Source organism: Notamacropus eugenii, chromosome 7 (genome assembly GCF_028372415.1).
Source record: "Notamacropus eugenii isolate mMacEug1 chromosome 7, mMacEug1.pri_v2, whole genome shotgun sequence".
Taxonomy (NCBI): domain Eukaryota; kingdom Metazoa; phylum Chordata; class Mammalia; order Diprotodontia; family Macropodidae; genus Notamacropus; species Notamacropus eugenii.
Window position 1 is genome coordinate 5,768,984 of NC_092878.1, and position 25,357 is coordinate 5,794,340.

The 25,357-nt window shown below is 39.4% G+C and overlaps 1 protein-coding gene across 17 annotated transcripts; it reads right to left on the reverse strand.

Annotated features, from left to right (window-relative positions):
* Positions 1-1,392: 1,392 nt before the first annotated feature.
* On the reverse strand, positions 1,393-23,920 carry LOC140514293 (uncharacterized). 17 transcript variants are annotated; one of them, XM_072624468.1, is made up of 7 exons: positions 20,365-23,920; positions 19,461-19,606; positions 15,981-19,286; positions 12,378-12,446; positions 9,359-9,597; positions 2,873-9,241; positions 1,393-2,647 (listed from the first exon to the last, which is right to left on the reverse strand). In XM_072624468.1, the coding sequence occupies exons 3-6, from the start codon at positions 16,092-16,094 to the stop codon at positions 9,232-9,234; spliced, it is 432 nt and encodes a 143-aa protein (XP_072480569.1). In that variant the 5' UTR covers positions 16,095-19,286; positions 19,461-19,606; positions 20,365-23,920; the 3' UTR covers positions 1,393-2,647; positions 2,873-9,231. The 17 variants fall into 17 exon arrangements, 9 of the variants coding, with proteins under 9 accessions (XP_072480569.1, XP_072480575.1, XP_072480573.1 ...); XM_072624474.1 differs by having other exon boundaries at positions 2,873-3,655; positions 9,165-9,241; positions 19,461-23,920; XM_072624472.1 differs by having other exon boundaries at positions 2,873-8,961; positions 9,165-9,241; positions 19,461-23,920.
* Positions 23,921-25,357: the final 1,437 nt, after the last annotated feature.

The following is a 25,357-nucleotide window of genomic DNA, read 5'->3' on the forward strand; positions in this document are numbered from 1 at the left end:
GGCACTTACAGTGAGGGAAGGACAGAATGCAAGAGATGGCAACAATTCAGGATATGGTGGAGTTCAAAGCAGTCCTGGAGCCCCAAGTTCCTATCCCCAGCCATGAAAAGGCAGAAATGGAACCTCTTAGCTGCAGAGATGGCAGAAATGGAGGGGATAATCAAAGGGTCCAAGACGCTGCAATGGCTAAAGACATCTGTAGAAGCAGTGGCAGTTCTGGGCCCCAGTCTTTTAGAGGGCAAGGTAAGAACTTGGACAGCAGCGAGTGTGAAGAAAGGGGAATTTCTGGAAAGCACCAGCATCCTAGAGGTGCAAGCATGATCCCTTGGAACAGAAAGGGCTGAGTCACAATACAGGGAAACAACTCTGGACCTTGACTGCTGCACTGTTGGAATAGTGCAGCCATGATAGGAAGGGAGCTGATTCATGAACAACTCCAAGGGTCAAATTTTGGAGGTCTCCCTAGGTCCTTAGGGTAGTAGCATAAGGGGAGGAGTCTGGTCATGAAACTCTCTAATAACGAGAAAATATTCCTTTTGAGGAAACCCTGAACCTGAAGTGCAGTACTTATAAGGCTTTCATTCCTGCTAGATTTACCCCGTCCCAATTTTTTATCTTATTAACTTGGATTACATCCTATTTTTTATTACTAACTTGGATTATATAAATAGCAAAAAAAACTTTACAGAAATAATATTAAGAAAATTCATAGAAATTCAATATTCATGCCAGAGCTGAACCAATATAGTAAAAGTCACAATATGACCCAAATTACTCCATAGATTTGGTGTCTTACTAATCAAACTGTCAGAGGGAAGTGTTGTACAATTAAAAGGAAAAAAGTATTTTGGTGGAAATAAAAGGTCAAAAATATCAAGGGAAAAAATGAACTAGGTGTGTCCCAATGAGCTCTCAGAGCAGTATCATAAAGCAATGAATCATCAGAACTATGTGATACTTGATAAAAAAACATAAAATGCTTAGTAGAATAATTAGATGAACAAGGATAGATACAAATGGGCATTTGTCTGGTTTGATCAAACCAACAACACAAACTCCTGGTAAAGAAACTTGACTTTATGTAAACTGCTATGAAAACTAGACAGTGGTCTATTAAAAAATGCACTAGCATCTTACGTTGTGTGTATAATACAATAAATACCTGATGGATGGATGATAAAAATAAGAAGTCATAAAAAGCAAAAAAATATAGAAAACGTAAGAGTTTTGTCTTTTACAATTATGGACACAAGAAAAATTCGTAACCACACAGAAAACGGGTGAGATTATAAAATACAAAACTGAAAACTTTGATTGCAAAAAAAAAAAGCCATAGTACAAACACTATCAAGTGCAACTCAAATCAGAAAATCCAAAAACAGAAATGCTGCATTAAATATCTATTTATATCCTCATATCCAAAATCCATTTACAGTTTTTAATTCTCTATATGCTTCAGAGGCAAATTCCAGTATAAAAATGACCAAATGACATGAGGAAGATCTTTTCAAAAGGAGAAACACAAATGATCAACAGCCATCAGAACACTATTGAAAAATCAATTATCTCAAAAATGCAAATAAAAACCCTGAGGCAGGATCTCACTCAATACAAAAATATTCGTAACTACATAATCTTAATAATAAAAACCCCCAAAATTTCAAACACAATTTCCTACTGAAATACATTACTTTTGGACTCTTCTTTCTTTGCTTGTGAGACCCTCCTGTTCTTTGATCTTTTACTTCTTCTTGTAGTAAATGCTTCTTCCATGGTCCTAGAACAGAGATGGGGGACCTACGGCCTTGAGACCACATGTGGCCTTCTAGGACCGTGGGTGCAGCCCTTTGTGGCCCAAGTTTTACAGAACAAATCAGATTTGTTCTGTGAAATTTGGATTCGGTCAAAGGGCCACACCTGAGGACCTAGAGAGCCGCCTGTGGCCTGGAGGCCACAGGTTCCCCACACCTGCCCTGCAAGATGCTGTGGATGATGCTTTGTCTTTTCCTTGTTTTCCTAGTAATGTCTCATTCCTACCGTGTGCTCGTAACCATTGAATGTTTGAAACCTCCCTCACCTTCCCCTTCCCCTTCATCTCCACTGCAAGTGCTCAGTGAGAGCCTCTGAAGGCGGAAACTACGGAAGAGCTGCTCTCAACAGTCGCTTTCCTCCTTCTGCCTTTCGGGAAGGCCAGGGTCTTAGCTTCTCTCTGAGGTCAGGGTTGGCTCCCGGTCAGTGAACTCTTTTTCTGTGTCCTGGCACACGGTGCCAGTGCTGCGAGGGAAAAATCCCTATTATTCCTTTCTTCTTCATCGTCTGCCTGAGGGATCCAAGTTACTTCCAAATAAACCAGAACCAGGGCTGGGACTTCAAATTAAGTTTTATAAATAAATGCTGAGTTCTGACAAGGGTGTAGTATGCAGAGTTGAACTATCTGTCTTAGAAATTAGGATTCCAACAGTTTAAATAAGGTCAAAAGTTTGCATGGGGCAAGAGAAAGTCTGTTATTGGGGGTTCAGGGCACTGACGAATGCCCCCCTGAAAGGCAGGACTAAAGTCTCCTTTTTAACCTATTGCTTCTGGAAAAAAAACAATGAAAATCCCATCAGCTTACTTCTTCCTTACCAGCTCTTCACCCTTCTCCAGTCTAGAAATGTAAGGACAAAGATAGAAAAGTAAGGCATTTATGTCAATTAATATATCACTTTAGTTCATTGCCCTGCTAGTGGGCTAAAATTCTATTCCCAGTTTATAGGGCCAGACAAAACTCACAATCCCCTTTCTTCTAACAGTATGTTGTGCCCAACTGGGAAGGGAAGAGCCCCTTTTCCTGGTACAGTTTCTGCTTTATGATCTGCTTTGGAATACTCACTTGGGTAACTGATGTGAAGACACAGAAATAGAAATGAAAGGTAACTGCTACTTAATGGCAGAATAACAGTCCTGAGTAGCTTGGCTCAGATTTTCTCTCTCATTCCTAGACCATAATATAAACATTAAAAAAATGGTTATTTTCCTTATAGAAAATGACTTAAGACAAAAGAAACCAAAAGTTCTCCATTATTCATTGTATGGTAAGGCACTACTACAAGCAATCCACTAGGACACAGAGATAGTTGTGTTATACAGAAACCTCAAATGAGATTTTCTTTTTGTATTTGTTCAGAAAAAATTTTTTTCAAAGAAAATTACTAGTTTAAGCAAAGAAAACATTAGACTATTGAAAAATGAAAGTAATTTATATGCATTCAAACCAAAAACATGACTTTTTTGGTTCAGATTTGTGATTTCATCATCGTGGGAAGCACATGCTATGGAAACTCTTCACCAATGCATAGCAGAAATTGGGGTGAAACTTACTATTTTAGAGTTTTAGGACCAGGGAGATGTTATTTTACTTGTCCATGCTCACAAGGCTAGTATGTGTCCAGTTAGAACTCAAACATATAACTTCTAGCCTAGAAACCCAATTCTCTAAGCTACTAGGCAGCTCACATCTTCAAGAGAATACAATAATTCACGTTTTTCATCAATTCATGCTCTTTCCCTGTCCCAGTCATGAATAAGTGAAGTGTGACTCAAACTGAAGATTTTGGAGACTTCTGGGAAGATGCCGGAGTAAGAGCTGTTAAAAGACCAGACTCCTCAGGGAATCCTGCAAGAAAAGAGGCACAAAGGCCCTCAACAAAGTAAACAAAAAAAAATAAAGGAAAGAAAGAAAAGACAGAAAGAACAGTAACCACAAAATTCATAATAGAAAAACCCTCAGGTAAGAAAATGGAAAGAATTAGGGAATGAAAAAGGGGGAGAGAACATTCAACACAATCAACAAATATTACCAACTAATAGATTCTGGAGAAAAATTGTTAGAATAAAAAATTACAAATTAAAATGAACTATGCCCAGAAAAACAGATGGATCTTGCAAAAAAAGAAACACCAAATCATATAATAAACATTTTTAGAAAAATAAAGGTGCAAAGGTCATCAATAAAGGAATTCTGATGTCTAACATCATCATCATTAACAATTCTACCTGATAAATAACAACAACCAAAAAAATGTGGAGAGGTTAAATAAAGATTTTATTAAGAACACGGAATCAATGAGAAATACATTTTTTATGCAGCATGGTATATTTCTGTGATAGGAGAATAGCAGAACAAATGACAACAAAAGACAAAACAATAAATCAACAGGACGTGGTTATGAAAGTCTTATAAGTAAAATGGATGGAATTAAAAGACAGAGCTCAGAAAAAATTGTGAGTAATTGGAAGCCCCTAAAATGTGAAGACTCTAATCACCATTTTCCAGGAAATTTCATGAGAAAATTGTCAATAAGTATTTAAATCAAAAGACAGGTTGTAGATGGGTTATTATCTACTGGATATCAACAGAAAGAAACCTTGTAGTCAGACTCCAGAACTTTATTGGCAGCGAGATTTTAAAAGCAGCTAAGAAGGAAATCCTATCACTTATCAAAGACCATTGCTTTAAAATAACACAAGACCATTCATCCAACATGAGAAGAAACAAGCAAAAGCAACCAGAACATGATTTATCAAAAATCAAAGAAAATCAGGGTGATTCCTCCTCCCCCTGAATTTTTTACCCACCTAAGCTAAGAATATTTGAAGATGGAAAACTTACTTCTCACAACATTCCCAAGAACCTGCATAAGTTGAACCTCTCTGAATCCTTTAATATGCAAATCGGCCCAGTAACAAAGATATACATATTTGCCCTCAGGGCAGCCCAGGCTGGAACCTCAGATAGGCAAGCTTTAAAAGGCTGCTCCTTCACCTGGGCTTCAAGATATATCCTGTGATAGCAAAATCTGTGATAGCAGTAGAGGGGGGAGGAGAAAGATAAGGGGGAACTGAGCCAAGATGGAAGAGTAAAGGCAACGACTTGCTAGAGCTCTCTCCCCAAACCCAGCCAAACACCTGTAAAAAACGACTCTACACAAATTTTGGAGCTGCAGAACCCATAAAATGATGCGAGTGAAGCAAATCTCCAGCCCAAGACAGCCTGGAAGGTTGACGAGAAGTACCTACTGTGCCAGGCTGGGAGCAGAGCGCAGTCCACAGAGGAACCTGAGCAGGTCTGGGGGGGACTGAATCACTGGCACCTGTGGCAGTTTCCAGACTTCATGACCCCAAAACGCAGAGGACAAATTGGAAAGTCAGTGGAAAAGACCTGTTGGATCTGTGTGAGAGAGAGCAGTGGTCTGGCCCCAGCCCCAGGCCAGCAGAAGGGGTGGAGGAGCCCACGGTAACCTCAGCAGCAGCAGCAGCAGCAGGAGCAGCAGTTTCTGCTGTTTCTGGAACTCTAGGCCCACAGATTTTGTGTGGGGGATCAAATGACTAACAGTACACACCCCCAACCCCACTGGAAGCAGAGAACTACCTTGACAAAGAGCTCAAAAATCAAGTAATTGGTTGGGGAAATGAGGAAAAACAGGAAAAAAATTAAAATATAGACCTTCCTTTGGTGACAAGGAAGATGAAAACATACAACCACAAGGAGACAACAAAGTCAAAACTCCTACATCCAAAGTCTCCAAGAAAAATATGAATTGATCTCAGACCATGAAAGAACTCAAAAAAGATTCTGAAAATCAAGTAAGAGAAGTAGAGGAAAACCCAGGAAGCGAAATGAGAGTGATGCAAGAAAATCATGAAAAACTAAAAGGGACCCCAAAATATGCTGAAGAAAATAACACCTTAAAACTAGATAAACTCAAATGGCAAAAGATCTAAAAAGCCAATAAAGAGAAGACTGTCTAAAAAAGCAAAATTGGCCAAATGGAAAAGGAGGTCCAAAAGTTTGCTGGAGAAAATAATTCCCTAAAAATTAGAATGGAGCAGATGGAAGCTAGTGACTTTATAAAAAATAAAGAAATTACAAAACAAAACCAAAAGAATGAAAAAATAGAAGACAATGTGAAATATCTCATTGGAAAAACAACTGACCTGGAAAACAGATCCAGGAGAGACAATATAAAAATTACTGGACTACTTAAAAGCTCAAAAAAGAACCTAGACATCATCTTTCATGAAATCATAAAGGAAAACTGCCTTGATATTCTAGAACTGGAGGGTAAAATAGATATTGAAAGAATCAACTGATAGCTTCCTGAAAGGGATTTTCCAAAAGGAAAACTCCAAGAAGTATTGTAGCCAAATTCCAGAGCTCCCAGGTCAAGGAGAAAATATTGCAAGCAGCCAGAAAGAGACAATTCAAGTAATGTGGAAATACAATCAGGATAACACAAGATCTAGCAGCTTATGCATTAAAGGATCTGAGAGCTTGGAATATGGTATTTCAGAGATCAAAGGAGCTAGGATTGAAACCAAGAATTACCTACCCAGCAAAACTGAGTATGTATAAAACTTCAGGGGGAAAAAATGATCATTCAATGAAATAGAGGACTTTCAAGCATTCATGATGAAAAGACCAGAGCTGAATAGAAAATCTGACTTTCAAATACAAGAGAAGCATGCAAAGGAAAAAGGAAAGAGAAATCATAAGGGACTTGGTAAAGTTGAACTGTTTACATTCCAGGGCACAGGGTGAGTTAAATATGGAGGGATGATATCTTATAAAATAAAATTAAGGGGAGAGAGAGGACTATATTTGGATGATAAAGGAAGAAAGAGAATGGGGTAAATTATCTCTCACTAAAAGAGGCAAGAAAAAGTGTTTTCAACGGAGGGGAAGAATGGGGAGGTGAAAAGGAAAGAGTGAACCTTACAATCATTAGATCTGGCTTAAGGAGAGAATAACATGCACACTCAATTTGAAAGGAAAATCTATCTTACACTGTAGGAAAGTAGGGGAGAAGGGGGTAAGTGGTGGGTGGGGGAGATGATAGAAGGGAGGGCAGATTGGGGGAAGGGGTAATCAGAATGCATGGTGACTTTGGATGGGCAGAGGGGAGAGATGGGGAGAAAATTTGGAACTCAAAATTTTGTGGAAGTGAATATTGAAAACCAAATATTAACTAATTAATTTTTAAAAGCCTGTGATAGCAAAACCATCTAAAGGAAATTATCATTTGAAATTGTCTCAAGGAGAAGAATTAGTGCTGAGGTCAGAGTTGGGAGAACATGTTCAGATGTGAAAGAATCCATTTGACCTTCTCTTTTCACCAATGGGAGCTTTTAATCTTGTGAAAAAGCATCATGGACTTTCTTAGCAAGAAAGCTAAATGAGACCTCAGTATTTGGGGGAGTTGTGGTTATACAGAGATGTTCAAGATGATGATGTAATTTCTAGAGTTTCTTATGAGAACTGGAGATTTAGGGACAAGGTAAGTACAAACAAAGTGAAGAAGGTGGCTGCTTGTAAGATAAGGAAAAATTGTCATGACACAGGGTGAGGAAGATGAATGACAAGACAGAGAACACAGAATACGGGGAGAAAAGCAATTCTTTTGGTACAAGTTGTATAGTATTTCAAGATAAGGGGTAAAGGGCATTAAGATATCTTCAAGTTACAGGCTGGACTACTGAATGCACTTCAAACTCCCTCAGGCCAGGAAAGTAACCCTTACTATTAACCCTTAGGGGCACCATTTGTATCCACATCATCAGGAAGGTGACTCAATATAAACGTTAGGCAAGCCAAGCAAAAAAATGGAATAATAGGTAATAGCCACAGGCAACAGCTGGAAGTCAGAAAAATGAATGTGGCTAGTTCCCTATAAATGTCTATACAGGTATAGCAAGTGCAAAAAGCAAGGGTAGTTCACTGCAATTTGTGACTGTCTCAATGTATTCAGATTTTGGTTGAGACATCAGAAGTTCTTCCTTTGAAAAGCTCCTTTTCAGCTCCACATCTATGATTCCATGAGAATTACTTTTTTTTCCTATATTGGAAATATTTTAAGGAAACATCAACTCAAGAAAAGCCTTGATTTCAGCCATGACCTGATTAGCAATTGCTGGGTAAACAAGTCATTTTGACTGAAAGCTGCACATCCCAAATGGGTCTGGGGGAACTGGGATGGGAAGAACCTAATTAAAGTATTGCCATTAAAAACAAAGAAAAATATATGATAAGGAATAGAATCTGTGAAGATAACTGAAAAACTACAGAATGAAAAAAAGACTCAGAACAAGGAAATGTAAACTGGCATATAAACCCATAAAATATTCAACTAAATGATAATAAAAGAGAAAAAATATATGGAAACATACTAAAAAACTTCAGGAGATAAAGATGAAGTTCTGTGAATTTTTTAACATGTGAATCAGACTTGTTATAAATACAGGCAATTGCCTCAGGCTAGCCCAGACGGGGACTTCTGATAGGCAAACTAACAGGGAACCTCAATGAAACCTGGGTAAGCTAGAAGAGGCTGAATCACTAAAGGGAATAGGGATAATCAAAACATTCTTTTTATTCCTCTATTTCTTGAAAATTACTTTATATTTAAAGCAAAAAATACTGCTTTCTTCAGATAAGATCATTTTGAATCATTTTTTGGCTTTGTGTTTGGGGTTATTATGTTTAAAACTGAAAAAAATGTTTGTTTGATTTTTAAAAGTAGAGTCCCTGGAAGCACATGCTGATAGTATGAACGATGTGGGGGAAGAAGCTAAAAGGAAAAAAGCCAAAGGAAAATAAGGCAAAGTCTTGAGAGTGAGGAGCTACAGAGGGAGCATAGATAGGGTTTGCCTCAATCAAAATCTTAGGTTTAACAGATCTCTAAGTCCAAGAAACCAAATGGTTCAAGGACTTGGGAAGATATAATTGGCCTGGTGGCTTGAAGTAGAATGTAGCATAGAGGAATTCAACTCAAAAAACATTTATTAAGTGCCAGTATGTGGAAGGCATTATGCATACCTCGAAGTTGAAGGAGTAGATAGTTAAAGGGAAAAGCTCTGAAGATGAAGGTCAGGTCCTCTGGAGCATTCCTAAGTGGAGAACTAGGTGCCCTGGAAAGGTTAGGTCTAGAACAGCAAAGGAAGGAAGGAAGGAGTATCTATTCTAACCATGCTCTCAGACAAAATTGGTGTTAGATAGCCACCACAGGAACCCTGGCTCACTGTGTGCCTAAATTTAATCTTCCCTCCCTCTGTCCCTCCTAGGTGGGACCCAGACTGACTCCCAACCAGCTACGACTCCCAGCGGGTTCCCTTTTCCCATCTCTCACCTTGGGCCACTGGGGTGGTCATCATTACACTCTGGGGGACTTTCCATCCTTCTCATCAGAGCTATAACTAGCAGAAACTGCATATAAGACAAATTAAATTGAGTAGATAAGGTAAGGCACTGCACAATGTACAGTCCCACTATAGGCCATCAGGCTAGTAGGGCAAGGCAGAGCAAGGCAGAGAACAGTCTTACTAATAAGCAGGCAATCCACACCAGTTTGGTGCCCTTCGGTGAAATCCCCACTGTGGGTTTGGTTCTAGCACATCTTTTGATATGAGGACAAATCTGGGAAGAAGGAAACAAAATGGCTCCTGAAGCTGCCCTTTCTCCAGCGTCCTCATCCACTCTCTGCACTGGAGGCTGAGGTCAGTTTCTCCGTGAGGTCCATCTCTCGCTCGCTCACCCAGGAATTTCCAGATCAGTGAGATTTCCTACAAACAAACAAATCATCAAAATCTTTCTCCAGGAACACTTGTATGAAGGGTTGGACATGACTGAAAATGACTGAACCAAAAAGTCCTAACTATTCCCATTCTATCTCCCTCATATTCAAAACAGATACCAGGAAACTTCTTCAATCCCCCACCTCTCTCCCTGACATTTTACCTACACTAAGGCTTTAAGAATATCTGTGCATACATTCAGTCAACAGAATCAGCCAAAGTCAGTCTGAATCTTAGCTTTGCCACTAACTAGCAGTATGGCTTTGGGCAATCCTTTAGCTCCTGTATCCTTACTTTCCTCAGTCTGAGGTTATTTCACAGGGAAGTGAGGACCAAATGTAGCAATGTGTATAAAGTCACTTTATACTACATATATTATCCACATATACTATGCATAGAGGATCACTATATAAATGCATACAGTCACTTGTATAACATAACCTCAATATAATACATTACATATAAAGTTATTGTTGTCCTTAGTGAAAACCCCAAGCACGCCTCAGTCTCATTCCTAAGGTACTACAAGACCCATTGTTTTCTTGTTGAAAACTTGTGGAGTTCTAGAGTATCAAAACTCCAAACTTCCATTTAAGCAATCTGAGACCTACTGAGAGACCTTGAGTAACTCAGGAATGGAGATTAAACAGGCATCATCCGTCTTTAAAGTAGTTGGATATGCTTAGCCATTAACCCTAAAAACACTTACAACCATACTTCTTCTACAGGACGCCCAAATCTGTGTGGTACAAGAGGCCATTAGGAGTCAGAGAACAGACTTTCTTAAGTTCTTACTAATTCATATACTGCAGCGATTCATGTTAACACTAACCAGAGGCAGAGCATCTTGTACAAAGGAATTTTGCCCAACGAGAAGCATTTGCTTTGCTCAAGTTCTCTCTCCTAATGCCTTCTTCCTCTCACATACCATTAATGTCAGTGGAACATAACACGGAGGATTATCATATAGACTCAGTTACAGATTGGGAAAGACTAACTCCCTAGTCTTATTTATTTAGACCCTCACTTTCCACAGTCTGGCCCCAGCCTAACTTCTTAGTCTTATTTCACACTGTTCTATGGAGGTCCTGTAGAATACAGAGTTGTTAACTGAACTCAAAGTTCCATCTCAGCCCTGCCATTCTTTTGGACAAGGTGTCCCCTACTGCTTGAGATAATACTCACTTATCTCTGCCTCCCAGAATCTTTTTTCTATAAAAATTTCCCTCAATGCCAAACTTAATTTTGTGCTTATAAATTACCTTGTATTTACTTATCTGCACAGTCCCACCTCTCTCACCTCCATTATCCAACATAGAAAGTAAGCTACTTGAAGATGAGAACTTTTTCACTTTTGCCTTGGTTTCCCCACACAATGTCTAGCATAGGGGATGGATATGGTGCATGCTTCAGAAATTATTATCAAATGAATTGCATCCTGGAAAACTTGCAGCACTGAGAATTATAGAAACATTCGTGTATCTCCACTTGAATTTGAAGAATGAGGGAAAATCCTTTCTAGACATATCCTAGACAAATATTCCTCACCTTTGGATTTTCCTTCTCTTCCTTATGTGACTGCACTCCCCACACAAGGGACTCTTCTTCACATCCAGCTGTGTATGGGAAAACTTGGGAGCGGAATGATTCCTGGAGTCATATTCTGCTTGTTCTTTTATTTGGATTTATACTGCCACATTAAATGTCAACCCTCAAAGAAGAAATTCATGGTCATAGAAAAACAGAGCTCCAAACTGGCTTTTCTTAGACAACCTGGAGTTTCTTTAAGGAACAATGATGTCTAACCCTCGGTCCCTGTGTTTCTTCCATGATTATAGCTGTGGGACTTCTCAGATACAATGAGGTGTTGTGGTTTCCATGTCTGTGAAAGAGTCAGAGAATGAGTCAGGAGGAAGAACAATGGACCTGGTAGTCAGAAGACCTGGATGTGAATCCTGATTGGTCCAATCTTTACCATGAGATTTTAGGCAAGTCGGTTAACCAATGTGGGCTTCAGTTTCCTCATGTGTCAAAACATGGGTAGTAGGAAGGAGGATCTCTGAGTACTGTACCTGCTAGAAGATCCTATGAACTGCTAACTTTTTTTCCATTGTCAGGAATGTTTGAGGGAATGACTACTGCAGGTCATTAGTAACATTTTATTTTGATGAATGAGGTAAGACAGCAAGGTCTTTCCAGGGGGAATGACCATCTCTTCTTGACCTGGGATTTAGGGATGTCATGACACCAATGAAGTCATAAGATATGCTGGATGCCCCTACCCCATAAACCATGCCCTTTATTGTCATCTGAGTACGGCCTCCTCTGAATATTTGACTAATTCCATAATTCACATAAGTAGAAAGTGACATCACCTGAATGGCAGACACTGGGTAGCTAACCATCTATGGAAAAAAAGATTCTAAAAAGATTTTAATATCCTTTCCCCATATTCACTCCCATCTCTGAATGATGAAAAGTCCCAGACAGCCTTGAGAGGAGGAGCCAAAAAATCAAAGGGCACCGTCCCCAAAGTTCATCTGGTGCTCATTCACCATGCAGCCTCTCCTCCTTCCCTCCTTCCTTCATCTTCCTCTTCAAAGCCTCTTTCTCCCTTTTTCTATCAGTTTGTCTTTAGACACTAATCTCTTTTCTCTCCAATAATATCTTCTGTCTTCAATAATTTCTTCCCTCTTCTCCTCCTGAATTTTTTATTCCTTCTCTTTCTTTTCATCTTTGCCCCCTCTTTTTTCCTCTTCATTTCCCACCTTTTCATTCTTGCTCCAGGCTTTGCGTCTTCTTCCCTTTGCCTCAGTGACATTAATTTGCCTCATTTCCTAGGGAGGAAGAATATATGAATTAATGAAAAAATCCCAACAGAAAAATATTTTCAAACAGGGAAAGGCTTTTTAAAAATTACTTTCAAAAGTATTCCCAGGGCAGATTTGGAGAGGGGAACAAGCGGAGAAAGGAAGAACTGGGTAGTGCTCTAAGAAAATTTTGTCCAAACTGTAACAAATAAAATAGATTTAATAAGTCATTAGCACATTTTTTGTTTTGAGGACAAAGTCTGGATTTTTTTTTTCACTTTGCAAGAGACTGTCATTTTTGTTAAATGTTTTAGTTTTATTAGAACCCTTAATTTTCCTGAGAACATGTAAAACTATATTCTGTCCATTATATAACGAAGCAATTTCTCTGTGCAATGTATCCCTAAAACAATGGTAGTTTATTGGTTCCCACCAATGAACAGTCTTACTCTAAAGGCCCATATGGAACATATGACATAAACAAGGGTTTCAGGTGCTGGCAATGCCAGAGATGATCTGTGTGTCTACATACGTATATATATATATATATATATATATATATATATATATATATATATATATATATATATATATATATATATATATATATATATATATGTATATATATATATATATATATATAACTTTCAGAGCCAGCTTTCACCTCTCCTCCTCCCATCCAACCCTAAAGCATGTTCCTTCTTTCATACTGTCTCTTCCATTCATCCCTTTCTTTCTTTTCTATTTCCCACACTTCAGAATAGGGCATTACACCCATTAGGGGGGGTGTCATCATCATCATCATCATCATCATCATCATCATCATTATTATGCCTTCTTAGTATTTCATGATGTACTGAAGTCATTTAGTGTTTCACTGCTTTTAAAGAATTTCAGATATAGTATGTCTGATGCTCAAAATAGCCCTCTTAAATAGAGAAGTTTTTATTCTCATTCAACAGATGATTTGTAAAGCTAAGGCTAAGGCAACTTTCAAAGATCACACGGTCAAAGTGAAGAAATGGGAACTAGTACCCTGATGCACAGTGGATAGAGTGCCAGGCCTGGAGTCAGGAAGACCTGAGTTCAAATGTGACCTTAGACACTTACTAGCTTGTGTGACCCTCTTTGCCTCAGTTTCCTCATCTGCATAATGAACTGGAGAAGGAAATGGCAAACCATCCAGTATCTTGTGAAGAAAACCCCATGAAGAGTATTGGCATGCTCTTGTGCACTGGGTCATGAAGACGCAGACAGGAATTCACAACAACCACCTTACACTCTTCTAACTCTTCTTCAGAGAGCTTTCCACCACACCTCCCTGAGTCTTCAATGATACCTTCATTTCTTGCTCAGTTTTTAGAAAGATTTTAGCTCTCCCTAATATCTTTGCACTAATATCCTAGCAATACATTTGCTAAATGCCTTCTTTCCCTCCTTCTTCTTTTTTTTGGGGGGGGGGGATTGTTGGGGATGAGGATGGGGCCCCACCTAACCACAATCCCCAAAATAGCATGATCCATGATATGATAATTCTGGCACCTAACTTCACCCAAGATCAAAACAAAATTGAAAGAAACTTGGCTCACCAAAACTGTATAAGATGGGTGTATGGTTCTCAAGCCAAAACTTGGCAGAACAAAGTCTGTATTACCATAAGTGAATACCTCTCTCACCATCCACAGCAAATCCTTTAGTTCTTAGGGAAAAAAAATACCCAATTCTTCTATGACAGTCCTTTGTGTACCAATGATCTAAAGTCTGTGTGAAGAGATAGACAGCATCATTATAAAGCTAGGATGATCTGGAAGTAGAGATACAAGAGTAAAGGATCCCTGAATTGCAATCTCTGCTGATGCGAACAAATGCTAGATGTGGGAGGAATATACTTTAAAAAGACAGGATGACTGCATAATTAAACAATGTTTGATTTAACAATGATTTTACAGTGTTTGAATATCTAAGCAGATTAAATAAAATTCTGGCTTCTCTGTGTCCTTTGCTTATGAAACTTTTCCTCATAACCTCTTTAGCACTGAATGCCTTTCTCTAGGGAAATCCAGCACTATTAACCTGAAGATTAATCTGGCACATGGAGTCCAATTCTGTACACTATCCATATAGTAATAGACCATTCACTCCAGATCGATAGGGTTATAACGAATGGAATTGTCCAGTCCTCCTGTGGCCCCTTATAGAGGTCACTATTCTAGTCTGTCTTTATGTGCCAGGCCTCAGGAACTGGGAAAGAGACCTGAATCATGAATGAGCTGAGTAATGGACATAAAATTAATTTTCCAAAAAGGTGGAATACTGAGATCACCACCAACTGTCATCTAGAAGTGAGTTCTAGTAATCTTGAGATCATTTTAGACACAGATGACACTGTTCCAGAAATATATAGATATACAGATTGATATAAAATCCATAGAAGGGAAAGGGTAGCAACCCAGTGGGTGTAGTAGACCATGTAGTATGAGATAGATTGGTTATTGTGATTTTGAGGACTTCCATGCCCAAGGACACTGCAAGAGAGAAAAGTACAAGAGCATGTCTAAAGGAATTAGAAGTCACCATCCAAAAACGAAAAATTAATGAAAGGGGTTATGAGAATTTGAGAGCTTAGAGTTGGCAGGATGAGCACAACGAAGCAGAGCCAAATGCTCTATGTGGGATCAGTAGCTTAGATAACTGTTCTTTGGATTATCTAAGGCAGTCATCTCCTTGGAAGTAGGAGAGCAAAGTCTATCTTGACAAGGATGCTTCTAATTCCCTTTTTCTATGTCATGTTTGTTTCTCATTCTTCTTTCCTTCTACATCATTCTTTTAAGGAAAATTTCATTTGACAGTCCATATCTGGGTATCACTTCCAGAATTTTACTTTAAATATTTCAAAGGTTTGTGATTTCAACATTATGGATACTCCTTCCACCAGAACAGTTTCCAAGTATGTCCTGATCTCTTGTAGTTTTGAAAGACAACCCTTCTGGTTAGTTCAGATCCTTCTAGGCTAATCATGTTGTCTTATACATGAAAAGAACTGAGGCCTTAGAAGGCTGTGCTATGCTCAAGGTTACACAGATAGTATGTATATAGCCTATCTGAGTCCAAATCTGTTGTTCTAACTACCAGTCTAGAACTCTTCTAAAGTGCAATGTAGCCTATCTGTTCTTTAGGTTAAGTCTTCAAGGTGCATAATCCACCCATTAACACTGACTAAAAGCCCCTCCAGGCCATGACATTCATTCACTGTATTTGACAAAAATGATCTATCACCTCCTTGGCTAATCTTTGTGTACCTGTGGGGTATCTGTGTAGAAGAAAGCATCTGTAGTCACCTCCATGGGCTATTATTCTATGACGTCTTCATTACTAATTTTCCATGTAGTGGGACAGTAGGAAAGCTAGGGGTTTGGGAACAGGGGAATATGACATGGAGAAGAAGACAGAAATAACTGAAAGGGACAGAGATGATTTGTAATGAATGTCATGAAAGCTAAATGAGGAGGATGTCTAAAGGAAAGAGGAGGACAATTCAGGGCAGAGTTAGAAAGGCTTTACTGTCTGCTGCTGGTGTTGCTCAGGCTCTCCATCTCCATTATCTTCAATTGCAACTGCCAATGGATCACTTCCAAACTGCAGGGTTATAAATAAAGAGGGAAACTCAAGCCTCATTTGAAGCTTTCTTACCTTTGACTGAGGGACTAGGAAAGATATTTGAATATGCAAGGTTCTAAAGGGTTGGAAGCCACTGTTTCAAAAGCCTAGAATTCCGAGCTTTCTACCAACGGTCACCCTGAGGGGACAGTTGTGCCTCCGACTTCCAGGGACTGATGGAGCCATTTAAAGAATGCCAGAGAAAATCTGTTGGACTACAGCATAAAGATGGGTTGAGTGAACATTTAGTGGTTGTATGGGAGGGCGATGGGGGGTCATGTCCATCGCTGCCTTTTGGATTTAGGAATTTCCCACCTGATATACCACATCGCAGGAGTATTATATAACAAAGGGACAACTTCATGCTCACAAAATGGTTTCCAAGCAAACATTTCTATTTTCCCTTCCTATTCGAAAGGAAAAGTACCTGATTATGCATTATTCGCAGGCTAGTTCTTTTATATATTTACATATTCCCTATTCAGTCATTAAGTAGTAATTGCCTTTCATTCACTAATATTTAGTCCCAACATCAAGCATCCCAGATCAATCCTGACAATGCCCTTTTTCTTTTTGTCTGGATCTGTGGTTTCATTTATGTAGAAAATCATTAATGTGGAAATTCTTCGTAGCAATGCACATTAGAATCAATTCTGCAATTTATAATCTTAATGAGTGACTTGGAGCAACAAGAGATTTACTTTAAGCCTAGGGTCAGACACTTGAAATATGCCAGAAAGGGGTACTGAACCCTGGCATTCCTAACTATAAGGCCAGTTATTATCTACTATGCCAGTCTACCTCTCAGTGCAATCATTAATAAGGCACACACACATAAATAATCAAGAGATGAACTGTGAAAAGGATGAGGATTAGAAAATCTTTTTCTGCTTATCTTTCCTGTTGATTTAAAAGCTCAGTTATTAACCATATTACAGGGAAGTAGGGTAGGGTAGGGAATAAGCACTTATTTAAGAGTATGCTATATGCCAGGTACTGTGCTAAGTAAACACTTACCAATAATATCTCAATTGATCCTCACAACAATCGGGAGGAGGTGCTATTATAGTCGAGAAAACTGAGGCAGACAGATTAAAATCTGCTTGGGATTAGATTGCACAGTAAATTGCACAGATTTAGAATTCTGGATTTAGCTGAATTAGAATTCAAGTCTTTGTGATTCCAGCCACATTAATGTAAGTAGTTTGGTTAGAATCTGGTTGGCATCTGGTACACAGTCAGACTGGCATATTGGGAGTGGACCTTTGGTTACTCTTAAAGGAACTCCCAAAGCAACATGGTGACTTTATCTGCTCTGTCTTGCACTACTTCCAGTCAGAAGTTGAGTGACTGAATGGGAAGAAATATGTATACTCACTGAATTTTGTTTACTTGCTCAGATATCTTAAGACCAGAGGAATCTCTGCTTCTAGTATGGACCCACAACATTCACAATCTCCAATATTAACTTCTGATTATCTCCTAATTTTCTACGAATCAGAGCTCACAGGAGGGAGACATTTCTCATTCTGTGTCCAGGAAACTCTAAATCTCCTAGAATTGGAAAGTTAACTTAGGGGGAAAAAACTGGGCCAAGTGTTTACATAGCACTTATATTTAATTTAGAGGGCAGCTCCTGACAATCATTTAATGTGATCTGAACCCTGAATCAGAGCCAAAGTCTGAGTTAATACATGCTTAGTTAGCAAACTTCAAAGGCCTGTTTGTGACCGGATACCTGCAACCAGAGTGGTGGAACTTTTCTTATCTTGGTATCTCAGAGGCATATGCTATATATGGGGGAAACTCAGATATCCTGGGATCATAATTTCCAACTGACACTACTTTGTCGCCAATTGTCTTGTTAATTTGTATTTACAGCTTATTCAAGTAAGAAACTTCCCTTCTCATGGTATAGTTAAACACATATGGAGACTATGAATCTAAGGGACACAGACATTCTGGGACTGTCCTAAAACATATAAAACTTTGTCATTTTTTTATCAGACATTTTTTTATCAGAACTTAGGCTCTCGCTCCTTGTACCTACAAGTTCCCTGGCTTTGGCTAGCTTTAAGGGAATAAACAAAAGGGATTTACATATCACCTTAGCCTGTTTGCCTGCTTTAACCAAACTTTCAGGTTGACGCTATGTAATGGAAAACAGAGTATGAATTCAGAACCAATCAGAAGCCTTGGACTTATAAGACAAAGTATTTAATCTAATCTTAAAGAATGACTGGATAAAAGAAAAAACATACACATGACAAAGAATCATATTAAAGATAACAATTATGATGAAATAATATACTAAAATTTACAGGATGCAGTCAATGCAATCCCCAAGGGAAACTATTTCTCTATTTCTCCAGCTACTATCTATTTTAGAATTAAATACTACCTGTAAATTCTTGCTCAATGCCCAGTGTCTAAACTGGACTTATTAATTTACCAAGACTTAGGAAGACTTGAATTCAAATCCAGCCTCAGACACTATCTGTGTGACCCTGGTCAAATCACTTAGCTTCCGCTTGCCTCAGTTTCCTCATGTATAAAACAGGGGTGATGATAATAGCACCTATCTCTCAGGGGGGTTGTGAGAATCAAATGGCTTAATAACAAAGCACTTAGCACAGTGCCTGAGCCACAGGATAATTTTGTAAATGCTAACTACTATTATTATTCAGCAGCATTTTAAGAGATATCCTTCCCAAAAACCTGCCAAGGGCTGCTTGAGTCTCAGTCCTCAACTCCCACCCATCGCACCACCCAGCTTTCTTGAGATTCTTTTTCTATCCTCTGTGTCAATGAATGAATGAATGAAAAGGGGAAAAGGAACAAGAAATACCATGAGGCACAGCTGCTTCAGATATTGCTCTGTACTTCAAACATCTCAGTCTTCAGTTCTAAATTCCTGCCATTACTCCAGGTAATTGGTCATCCTCAACCTTATTGTACTTTGAACCATTTCTACATCAAGAAATATTTATTTAGAGTCTATTGCTTGCAAGGAAACATTTTATGTTGTGGGGTTACAAAGACAAAAACAAAACTGTCTTTCTTTGGCCTCAAGGAACTTACTCTGAGATGGCAAAGTCATTCAGTAGCCAGAGTTTTGGAATTGAAGTCAGGGATGTCTGAGCTCAGATCCAGCCTCAGATACTCCTTAGTCATGGGCAAGTTATTTATCCTCTGCCTTAGTTTCTGCACCTATAAAATGGGGATAGTATCAGGAGGATTGCTACATATAGGAACAATAATTCACAGGGTTGGTGCGAGGATTGAGTGAGATGTTAAGCACTTTACAAAACTTATGACACTATATAAATGACAGCTTATCACTATTACTATTATAACGTGCTACTGGATGGTTAAAACATGTACCTGGATAGCTAGCATTCATATAGCACTTTAAGGCTTGCAAACCAAGTGTCCAAGTGAGGCCAGATACAAACACGCGCTCCTGATTCCAGGTCCAATTCCCTTTCTATCCATCATGTCATCCAATTGCTTGGAAGTCATGGCCGAGACTGGAAGTAAAAAATAAGCTCATAGAGGTGAGTCAGTGGATTCATTTCTTTAGGAGTTAAGATTGATTTACCTGCTTCGTATTGTAGCAGGTTACATTGGTGTTTTATACATTAATATCATTTTTCCTACTGATATTTACTGTGTTCCGGATTATGTTCTGGTGGTTATTTAATATATTTTATTTTGAGCTGGAAGTTGGAAAGATTTCATCAAGACTTTAACAACTACAAACTGGACCCTCTCTAATGATAATGTAGAGAAGGTAACAATTAAGCAGTTACATAAAATGTATGCAGATAGTTTAATATATTTTGCAATCAGCATAAGGAAAAATAGATCATATGTAATAGCTGCTTTACTGTAACTTTCTGTTTATACCATATAGATGCAAAATAAAATTCATGCCATTAGTTCTTATAAAATGTCACCTTAAAGCTTAGAATGTCACATAAATAACTGTTTCCACAAGCCCTATATATTAAACAGGAAATATGGCACTTGAACAAAATCTTAACTTTTGATTTAAAAAATGGAAGAGCTTTATGTATTTTCTACCTATACTGTATATTTAAATGGAAATCACCTCTTACCTTCAAGTGGTGAAATGTTGCTACCATTTTGTAGTCATTAGTCAAACTTGTCACTCAAAAATCTCTCATTCCTCATAATTAACTAAGGAGCATGTTACCATCTCCATAACTACTCTTGTGGACTATGTCATCAGAAGCACATTAACCAACAATTATTTGTTAAGTACCTGCAAATGTGTCCAGACTTGGTAGTGGGGACACAGAGATGAAAATGAAACAATCCTTGTCCTCAATGAGCTTACATTCTAGGTCACCTTATATGGCAAATCTCATCCTAGAGAACAGATATTCAACAGCAGCTGGAATCCCTAAAGACCACTATATACAGAACAAGAATTTACACATCCATTTAAAAAAGGGAAAGTTCCTTGCACTGCATAAGAAGAACAAGATCTACTAATCCACAGTGGGTGAGACAGGGAGGAGGGAGAGAAAGTTATTAATAAGATGTGCTTATCAAAACCTTTGGAGCAAACCCAAATACTTTACCCCCTCCCATGGGAGAAAGCAGTGGGAAAGCCTGGAGAAGGGAGTCTCATGAAGATGGACACAAGACCATTCCTAAATATTTCATGGTTGCCTTGCCTTGGAAGGCATACGGTGGAACTGTAGTCCTATAGATTGTACCTTGGACAGCGTGACAATAAAATTAACGAATTAACAACACCGAGACCCAGCTACCCAGGATCAAAACAAATGTGAAGGAAACTGGGCCCAGCAAAACTAAGAAATGTGAAGGTGTGATTCCCATATGAAAACCTTGTTCAACAAAGACCAACAGTACCTTTCACTCCTACACTGTAAATTCTTCTGGTCACTAACAAAGATACCTGACCACTTTACGATTATCTTTTGGACAACGATCTTATTTGTATATACAAAGATGACAATGTTGGCAAAGCCAGGAGCACCTGAAAACAGAGATGACAAAGGGCTATTCCAAAGGCATCCTTCCTTTGGGTGATAGGGAAAAAGGGTAGAGGATGAGAGGACTGGTAGCATTCATCAAATTTCTAAAGTTTTCTATTCCCCTGCACCCCAAACTCCTTTTTTATATACCCCTCTCTTATAACCACTTGGTTGGGTTGGCTTACCCCAGCAAATACTACCCCAATTCCTCAAAATTTGAACATTACTCTTACCTATGACCTATGAAGCACAGCTCTTTACAGCATCAGGATTTGTTTTCAAAGGCAGTCATAGTGATTGGGCCATTATGCCCCAAATCAGTCATACCATAATGACTAAAATTGTTCAATGACACTGTAACCCCTTATAGGCATACTGCCTTAGCCTCTTGGCATTTTATATTTAATTGTTCTTGGCAACAGTGGCCAAAATGCTCTCAAAAGATAACATAGCCTCATTTATCCTTATCCCTCATCACACTCATTTGTGGGGTCAGTAGATAGGTATGTGCAGGCAAGGGACAGACCTTGGGGAAAAGAGTTAACAATACATAATACTTTGTTCTAAGCTCCAAGGAAATAAAGACACAAAGAAACAATCCTTGATTTAGAAAACCAACAATTAACAGTATCTGTGTTTTATTATACTTTTATTTTGTCACCTATTTCCCAATTACATTTTAATCTGGTTTGGGCTACACTCAGGAGTGTTGCAAGCAGTGGGTTTGGCACCTCTAATTTAGGCTGTGTCATTATGGGTAAGACACTGACATAGAATCATAAATTCAGAGGTGGAAGGGACTTTAGAGGACATCACAGGCATCCCCTCCATTTTGCAGATGAGGAAACTGAGGCATAGAATATTAGAGTGATTTGTCCAGCAATAGACAACAAGTAAATGCAGGATTTAAACCCAGGTCCTCCTGCCTCCAATTTCAGTGCCCCATTTACTTATGTCACATTACATGACTTGTTCAAAGGCCATATAAGTAGAAAATTAACAAGCCCAGGAATATTATCTTAGCCACAGTGTAATCGGTGGAGAGCCTACTGGACTTAAGAGACAAAGAGACCTGGGTTTAAATACTTATTTGCTGTGTGACCCTGGGCAAGTCACTTCTCTGGGCCTCAGTTGCTTCACCTGTAAAATGAAAGGATTGGCTTCAATGACCTCTACAATCTCTTCTATCTCCAAACCTGGAGCTCTTGGATTATGTTGCATTGCTTTTCCACCGTTTCCTAAGTGGGGTCTTAAGGCTGGATCTTTCTTCGATCAACACAGCTCAAAACCCTCCCCAGGTCTTAAGAGGCAGTTTTCCTGAAATGCTGTGGCCAGAAAAGCTTGTGAGCTGGGGGGTCTGGTTGGTGGTGATGAGAGGTTGTGAGAATTTAACCTGCTCCTTGGGCAATGGGTATTACCAGACCCACACTCAAAAGACTTTTTAGCTAGCTGACCCCAGCACCAGAGCCTGTTCTCCTCTCTCTCAAATACATGCCACAATGAGGTACTGGAGGGGAAGTTTATTTTTAGCATGAGCTAGAATGTCTGATTCCCAGCGTCTCCTTTGCCACTGCTTCCCAGTGTTTTCAGGTATTAGCTCTAATCTGAGTCTGATGAGGACTTGATCCTGAAAGGTCTTGTCTAAATCATGAGGCCTTTGGCTGGGGTTGAGGGAAAGGGAGCGAAGGAGGAGGACAGGAGACAGTTCAGAACGTGGAATGTTCTGGAAAACGGTTGAAGATCAACATTTCAAAAACTCAGAATTCTGAACCTTCTCTATAAACAGCCGAGTAGAGGGGAATCTTAGTTACCGCTGGGACCTGGAAGTGACTCTCAGAGAAAAAGCTGATGGGCTCAAGAGCAAAGAAGAAAGATGGGAAAAGGGTCAGGGAGTGGTGGGGAGGGGAAGAAAGGTTACTCATTACAGTCTTTAGTACTGACTTAGGAATACTCTTTTCCAGGAATATAATAACATCTTATTCTGAGTCCATTATAGCAACCAAGTTATTTCTTCATCTAATTAGAGGCCTTTATTCTAATAGTGCTTCTTTCTAATGAATTATTTCTTTGACCACTCTACAGAAAGAAAATCCCTGCCTTCATAGGACTCGCACAGTAGTTCAGGAAGAAGAAATAAGCCATGGTTTTACAGGTTCCTTATTCTGCCATTAAATAACAATTACCTTTCGTCTTTTGTCTCTCAACATGCCAAGATCCCATTTAGCACTGATAGGAATCCCTCAATATTTGCAAGTGTTGAGTTACAGGAGAGAGAGAATGAAAGCACTAGATCTGGCCACCTTCTTTTTTATCTCTATCTCCCCTCTTGCCTCCAAAATTGCTTTACTGATCCTGCAGAGGAACCCTGGGGATGAGACTCTGGTTCTTCCTCAGGCCTTAAAGATTGGGAGGAGGATTTTAGTCATCTTGCAAGATACTCTCAAAGCAAAAAAGGTTAACTGTTTTGTCCTGCATTCCCTGTCTTGATTTTAATACTTCCAGACAGAAGAAAGGTGGCCAGAAAGAATGAAAAAGATACTATATTTAATTTTCTTTTGATGCTCAGTGATCTTGGGATCAAAGCACACCCCACCTTGATAGAGATCAGCAGCATTAATAGCACTTACCTTAATGTACTTTGGCATTTGGAGCATATTGGAAAAACTGTTGGCTTTGTAGTTAGGAAGACCTGGATTTAAAACCTGCTGTGGAAGCATTTCCCACCTGTGTGACCTTGGGCAAGTCACTTCATTTCTGAAGCTCCTCTTCTTCATCTGTGAAACAGAATTTAATAACAGCATCTATCTCCCAGTGTTGTTGTGAGACTAGAATGAGATGACAGATGTAACAAAATATAACTAGATAGAGCATTTAGCAAATGCTTACAATGTGCCAGGTACTGTGCTAAGTGTTAGGGATACAAACAGAAGAAAGATGGTCCCTACTTTCAAGTAGCTGAAAAGGGAAGACGAAACATAAAGGACAGCTGGAAAAGGGAGGAGAGAGAGAACGCCTCTCGCTGCGGCAAGGACTGTGCGGTACTTTGTAAATCTTAAAGCACTATATAAGTGTGAGCTATTAACATTTTTGAGGCAATAGGAGAAGAAATGCTTCTTCTTGATTTCTTCCTCTTATGTGCAGAAAACCCTAAATCTCCTCAAATCAGACAGTCAGCTTAGGGGAGGAAAAATGGATCAGATGTTAGTACTATGTCCAAACAGCGAAGGGGGTAGCCATAAAATGTCGGATAAGGTCTGCATGGGGACCTGTTTGGGGCAAAACAACAACAAACTTGGGATTATCAAGCAGAGCTGTTAGGGTCCAAAGTAACATATGGTCTATATCAAGGAGGGCCTTTGCCATTTGCCAGGACATGGACACCTAGATGACTCAGTAAGATGAGCGCAAAAATTCCAAAGAGGAAAAAAATCACCCTTCAGCCATTTTACAAAGGAGAAAAGGGCAAGAGAAGAGGGGAGGGGACTGTGAGAGGGATTCAGAGAGGAGGACCTACCAGGGTTTGTTATGAAGGAGGAGGGAGAACTCAAAGGTGAACACATCTGTCAGGCTGTTCAAAGAGAACAGCTCTAACACTGTTGCGGTCTGACATTCTGGGCTCCTCAGGAAGCTCTGGTGTGAGCGTATCTCTTTGTGAGTTGAAAAAGGGAAAGGTTTCAGGAATTGGCTGCCCTATGAACAGATCCTGGAGAATGAGGTGTGACCCAGAAAAAGGATTGATGTCTTCCAAGACAGGCCAGAAACAGTAAATGTTCAACTCTCATGCCTTCAACCTGTGTCTTCTCTGGTTGTCAACTGGAGGGGCTCCCCCCGCCAGCCTCTCAGATGAGCAGTAACAACAGGAAAAGCTGGACCCTCAACTGTGAGGACCTACTGTCAAGTACCAGTGACTTGGTGACTGGCCCTCAAAAGTGGAAGCCAAGAGCAAGAAGGAGAGTTTGGGCCCTTTTCTACACGAGCACCTCAATCCATCCCCTTCCCCACAAATGCCAAATGGCTGGAACAGTCACAAAAACTGAATCAGTATAACAGGACCCAGCAACTCTTATGACAGGAAGAAAATCGGGGTTCAGATAACAGCTGCAGGGTCTCAGGGCACGAAGGCTCTGAAGGACCATCATCTGCCAAGAAAGAACTACAGCACCAGGACACCCAGACTGTGGTGGGAACACTTAAAAGGGGAGCTATTTGTTAGAAGGGAACTGTGTTGGAGACCCTCCACTACTAACTAGT